Raw genomic sequence first — 6,839 nt, forward strand, 5'->3', positions numbered from 1 at the left:
CCGTGTGCTCGAGCGGGCGCCAGTGTGCTCGGATAGGAGAAGGAATTGGTAAGAATGAGCCATAGAGTGCCTTTTCGAGATCCCCATCTTCGGAGGAAATTGGCGAGTGAATTGTCACGAGATAGGTTCCATCCGGGAATGTTCCCTCCACTTGAATCTCTTTCAGAGATATGGCTACGTGCGGGAGGACATGTCTGCGCCCGAGCATGGTCTTGCCTTCTTCCATGAGTTCTGCGACACTATGTTTTCCATCGCGGATCAACTAGGCAGAATTAGCTATTGACATTACCATCACTTCAGAGCAAACATCACATCACCTCTTGAAGATTATTAGAAATAAGAGCCTGGTTGAGGAAGAAAGAAAATTAGCATATAAAATCTCAATTGCTCGATCAACTAGACTAAAGTGGAAAAGAAATACCGTAGCTTCGGACTTATTCAACTTAACGCCCCTTGCAAGGCGTTTCTGCGCTAGGGACCCAGCTTGCGATATCACGAGCTTGTCAAGCTAAAGTAAGTTAGCCTCCACTTCCTCAGCGGGGTAAAACGATAATAAAAAATATAGGAAATAAGACAAAAATCAAATTGAGATGACAAACCTCACGAGGAATTAACTGCATAACAACCAGATTAACGCTGAGCGCGAGGAAGCTATGTGAAATTTAAGGGTTGTGTTGTGGGAGACGGGGTATGGTGAGAGAAATGAGATGAGTTGAGTGGAGAGCGATGAGAAGATAAGGGATGTCACTTTACTTTACTTTACCCGTTGAGTCGTGGCCTTTTCCTGCTATGATACCCGTATGTATGATATTGTGCGTGGACAAAATTAACCGCCATTCCACAGAGGAAAATCTTCGGCGATGACAACCACACTCACCCACCAATCCACTATCATGAAAACCAAAAAAAAAAAATTAAAAGATGTAAATACATAGTAGAAATTAATATTTGGTATACCATCCATCAGCCTTAATAATTGCCTCTATTCTATCCACCATTGATCCAGTTAAAGTATCAAAAACCTTTGGGTCAAGAAGTTCCCAACAATGAGTGATGGCCTCTACTATTACCTTCTTGACCACATTGACATCACCTTTCATAAGATATAGCTCAGGGTAGTGTTTGTGAAGCTTACCTTTCACAAGAGACCAAATATTTTCAATTGGATTGAGATCTGGTGAATAGGTAGGAATTTCTATCAGTGTAATTCCCTACCATCTGAGCCATCTCCTAAAAGGCAAGTGAGTCTTAGGATTGTCAATGATAAAAAATACCTCTTCTTCTCCATCATTTTCACTGATATTCTCCCATATCCCTAGAAAGTCATAATGATCAGAAATATCAATAATTGACTTTCCAGTAACTCTACCCCTAGCAGAAGAAGAATCAGGAAAAACAGGCAAAAAAAAGATCATGAGTTTGACTATAAAAACAACCAGTCATCATCTGGCTAATCCCTCTCTCCCCTCTCCTATCCTTAGGTTCAACACAATCCTTATTCTATTTCTCATATAGGTATCTGAAAACCCATTTTCTCCTCTTTCCTCCTCCTTTTTCCACAGCTATCTCATCCTTCCATATTGCCTTCCTTCTCCACATCTCCTTTGTCCAATGCCTATGAGCTAATGCCTATTCTAACCTTTCTTGAGCTAGATCCTCATCCAAATGAACTCTCTCTTGTGTCATCTACTTTCTAAGATGATTTTTTTCAAGTTTTCTCCTTACTGTTCTACTAAAAACATTGGGAGCAACTTGCTCAGCAATGTCAGAATAGGTTATATGGCGATTTTTAAGAGCTTCCTCCACCATAGCATTATCTTGTAACTTGATAGTTTTAGGATGTCTTCTGCTACCCTTATTCTCCTTACCCTCTTGATGTTCCTTTACAATTGTGTCTCTGACAGTAGTGTAGGAGATATTAAAGTAGTGGGAAATTTGCAGATCTCTCATCTGAGGCTCATGTAACCTGAGAATCCTCTCCCTGATAAACTCAGTGAGAAGTGTAGAGGGAATAGGTTTTTTGGCATGACTGTGAAGAATAGGAGGTATAGTTTATTGAAAAAAAAAATTTGAGCAGAATGGTTTTTTTTGGTTGACTTAGAGCAATTTTTTTAGGTACTGTTGAGAGTGAGGGATGATGAAGAGGAGTGGGTTGCCACCAATTGTTAAATCGCAGTTAATTTTGTCAATGCATAATACTTGTATATTACTTCTTTAGTGCAAGTTAACAGTGCATGTACCACCACTCTCCAAACCTGCTAAAACATTCTGAGTACCACCTTCAGAGTGGATATGATACTAATTGTAGTACTACAGTGTACTAGTACCTCTCTCCTCCCCCAGTTCATAGTTCATGAAATGCAAACCGCCTCTTTTAAGTATGGCGAACTGGTGGCATATGACCACCTATCAAGCCACATACCCATGAGTAACAGCAAAGATAATATCATACCTGTTTAAGCTAGAAGCTAGTAATATTAGAATACATAGCCTTATTATCTAGTAGTAGTTTTCGAACTACCAGTAGGTATAGTACCAGGGTAAGAGAATCTATTTAGTACTGCATTGGATTTGTTTTCTCAATATTGAGTATCTTGAGAATTTAGCTTGTAAAACTAATTATTTACTAACTTCTAGGTAAAATGCTTATGCCATTTACAGTATGATAAAGGTTCTTTTTCAAGTCAGGATAGATTGTGTTATTTATTAGTAATAATAATATTATAAGTATTAAATATAGTTCTCAGACAAAAATTATCATTGGCTAGTCCATGTATTATACCGTCAAAACACACCAAAATGGTCCAAATTAAAAGTAATGAAAATCACAAATTACATCCTCATCTCCTGATCAATTAAGGCCCAGTTTGGCATATTAGAAATACTCAGTATTGTCACTTTTAATCAGTATTTTTGGAAGCAAATGTAAAAATATACTGCACTGTGTTTGGCAGGTACACAAATACTTTATAGAAATTTACTCATTCTAAGTAAGATTTATTTGAGACTTATTGGATACTTTTTTACTTAATAATAATGATATCATGCTAACATGACTTGAAATTTTTATCTAAATATAATTAGAGGATAAGGTCTATCTAAACGCAAGTATTATTCAATTTGTAAACAATAAAGTATAATTTAGGCCCTGTTCAGTACATCACAATAAAAATATATCTCAATAAAATTTGCAAATAGCATATATTCTAAAATAAATTTATGGCATATTTCAGAAATATAAGTGTTTATTTAGACAAATAATATAAAATATATATACATATCAAAACAATACAAACCCTATTATTGTTGTAAAAGTAGGATTAAAAACAGTATTTCAAAATAAAAAAAACTCATGTTACTATCTTAGTAGAACATTATACTTCATGAACAAGGAATATAAAGTAGTACAAACAGCATAAATACCCTTCAGCAAATATGGACGATGGTCTGTGGGCTCAAGACAGTAAGGAATTTCATGTTAAAGTTGAATTAATTATTTGTTATATATAAATAATTTCTAATATATCTATTTTATAATAATATTCTAAAGGACTCTTATTTCTAGCCTTTAACCTATATACTATATTCTCATATTTATGCTATAAAAATATATATTGAAATAAAAATGGATCATAATATTGTTGTATGCGCCGAATACACTCTTATATAAAAAGTTTTAATTGCTAAAGTTTATACTAGAAAAGTCACTTTTATGTGATAAAAATGGCACGCTGAATAGGTCCTTATAATAAAGAGTAAAAAATCTGACTATTCAAGATTTGTAGTTAAATGTCGCTCAGCAGCATGGTGTACATTTTATGTTCTTACAACACGGAACCAGGAGGAGGAATGAGTTATTATTATTGTTTGTTAATTAAAATAACCAACTGCCTAAGGTACATAGCAACCATTGCCTATCACCCCTGCCCATTTTCAACTACACTAAAAGAAATTGCATCAACTTATCCAAAACCCAATCACATTACCCGATTCTGTTTCCTTTAAATACTATATCTCCTATTCTTTGCGGTTATCTAAAAAAATCCTATTCCAACCTATTACCTCTCTGAGTTTACCGGGGGAAGAATTCTTGGGTTATATGAATTTCAGGTGAGATATCAGCAGATTTCTGACTACCTTAACATCCTTCTCAAAACTATCAAAAATACAGCCACTCATCATAAGTGTTCATGAAAGCTTAGTTAACAGCCTTACCAACAAAATAAAAAAAGCCAGATTGTGACTAGTGATCATGGTACCCATTCAACTCAATGCCTCTACCAAAACCCTACATTCTATAATTCATCCATCGTTTACCAATCCAGATATGCCAAACCTACTGTAAAAAATAAGCCTCCTCTGAAGACGTCCAGAAGAGAAATGGCCAATATTGAAACAGGCATGTTTATTGCCTGTTTCTATTGTCTTCGCAACATCACCCTAGTGGCTCAAATTATTAGCCAGTCTTGGACAATAATTAAAAGCTTTTTTGGTTGAGCATGTGAACCGCAATCTCTGGATAATATTCCTCGCCCTGGTCACCCTTTTCTCCTTACCCAGTAACAGTGTCACATAATCGTTGCAGACAAGTCAAATTCAAAAAGATAAGAGAGGACTGCCGGGATAAATTCACACTCCATATATTACTTTCTACAGATAACAAGAAAAACCAAGAGTTTTGTACTATACTGAGTACCTGTACCACCATAACTACTCCCAGGCTGAGTGATAGGATATGATTTCAGTTAACTAACTTGCAATAGTTGATAGAGTACTCAGAGAAGTCAATATCAAAAAATAGCTAGCCAAATCAAGACTACAACTCAAACCTGAACATGTTGCTAAGAGATGGAAATGGGCAACTGCTCATAAGAATTGGACTGCTGAGGATTTTAAAAGAGTTATTTGAAGTGATGAATGCAGTGTAGAGAAGTTCAAGAATTTAAGTCAACATTGGGTTTTCAGAGAGCCTAAAGAGAAGTGGCTAGCTGAGTGTATTCATTTAAAAGAGAAGAATACGGGAATTTCACTCATGGTTTGGGGCTACTTTTGGGGTAAAAGTAAAGGTTATTTTGTTCTTATTACTCAAAATATCAATAAGATTAGGTATGTTAGACTTTTCAGAAGATATCATTTTCCTGTTATTCATCAAATGTTTTTCTTGAGTATACAACTTGAAGATATTCTTTTTCAGCAAAATAATGCTCCTATTCATAAGGTATATAGTGTTATGGATTGGCAGGAGAGAAATTGTATTCAGGTTGAGGAGCACCTTCCATATTCTCCTAATTTGAATTCTATTGAGCATGCATGAGTTGAGCTTAAAAAGTGATTATACCAGCAATATTCAAGAATTAGAGATACATCAGGAGGAAAAGAAGCTGTGAAGAGGAGGCTTACACATGTATTATCACTGGTTTGTGAGACAATTTCCAAGGAGTGTTTTGAAAAGTTGTGGAATCAATGCCAGATAGGATAGCTGTAGTTTTAGAGGTAAGGGGAAAATATACAAAGTACTAGCTAGTATTATTTCTATTTCTATTATATAATTTATTACGGGGTATCATGGTTGACCAGTTAGTTGATAGTTCACTATAGTTGATCGTTCACTATGGTTGATTGTTCACATGCATGATCACCAGTTGCAACTCCACCATGGTACTCTACCATAGTATGGTACCATCACTAATTAAACAAGTCTCAGATTACAAACACTTATGACGAATAGCTATACAATCTTAAAGAAAGACTTGGAGGGCAAGAAGAAGGATAGAAGAAGACATTCTAAGACTACTAGGTTACAGGATAATGCTTTAGTAGAGGAAGCTCTTGAAAAGCAAACTACTACCTATTTTGAGATTGTCTAAAAGGTTGCTCCCAATGTTGCCTCTATAACAGTTAGGAGAAAACTTGCACAAAGGTATCTTAAGCAGTGGTTAGTATAAGAGAAGGTTTACTTAGATATTGATCAAGCTTAGGAGAGATTGGAATAGGTATTAGCTCAGAGGTACTGGATAAGAGAGATGTGGAGAAGAAAGGCAATATGAAGAGATAAGATTACTGTTCAGAGAAGGGAAAGAAAGAGAAGTAGGTATTTAAATATTCAAAAGAGAAGTGGAATAAGGATTGTGTAGAACCTACTGCTAGGATAGGGGAGAAGAAGATTAGCCAGATAATGACAAATTTTTTTTATAGTTAGACTCATAGTTTCTTTTTGCCTATTTTTCTTGATTCTTCTTCTACTGAAAGTGGAGTAACAAGAAAGTTAATTATTGAGGTTTATGACTAATATGACTTTGTAGGAATATGTGTTAGACATATGGGAATGCATAGACCCCTTAGTAGGGTAACTGCATACAGACTCTCATTTATCAGAGTTGTCAATACCCCTTTCCAGCCACTCTATAAAGCCTACATATCCATTACCTAATTGCAATATCATATGACTTCTTTCTGAAAGTCACATGTTCAACTTATAGTGTTGTTAAAGTTATTTTAAATCATAAGGTATTTTCTGCCAAGACAACCTACAGCTTTACAACTCTCTGAACAATGTACAAGTATTACTAATAAATGGATTATGTACTAATCCAGTATAATGGCTTTCTTTGAATCAACAAAAAGTTATCTAGAAGAAATCTGTTGGTTGGATCAGGAGATATTGAGCATTAAAGTCAGCAACCTAGGAAGGTTGCATACACGACTACTTCTACAATGCCCCAATGGCTATAGGAGATAGAAACGACACCAATACTTATCTGAAGGTGACTATATATTAGTTGGTCCTGGAAACAGGATCCCTTTAGAGGTGATTCTCTTGGAGGTAAGATGGACTAAGA

At 35.5% G+C, this 6,839-nt stretch overlaps 1 protein-coding gene; it reads right to left on the reverse strand.

The window, feature by feature from the left end:
- GSTUM_00005103001 (uncharacterized protein) overlaps positions 1–674 on the reverse strand; it is a gene marked incomplete at its 3' end in the record, with an annotated part of 1,280 nt that extends 606 nt beyond the window's left edge. Inside the window, exons 1-3 of the mRNA XM_002837072.2 lie at positions 600–674; positions 398–508; positions 119–262 (exon numbers count right to left, since the gene is read on the reverse strand). Coding sequence (XP_002837118.1) covers positions 119–262; positions 398–508; positions 600–620 — 276 coding nt within the window. The 5' untranslated portion in view covers positions 621–674.
- Between the last annotated feature and the right edge of the window lie 6,165 nt (positions 675–6,839).

Source organism: Tuber melanosporum (assembly GCF_000151645.1).
Source record: "Tuber melanosporum whole genome shotgun sequence assembly, scaffold_17, strain Mel28".
NCBI classification, from domain to species: Eukaryota; Fungi; Ascomycota; class Pezizomycetes; order Pezizales; family Tuberaceae; genus Tuber; species Tuber melanosporum.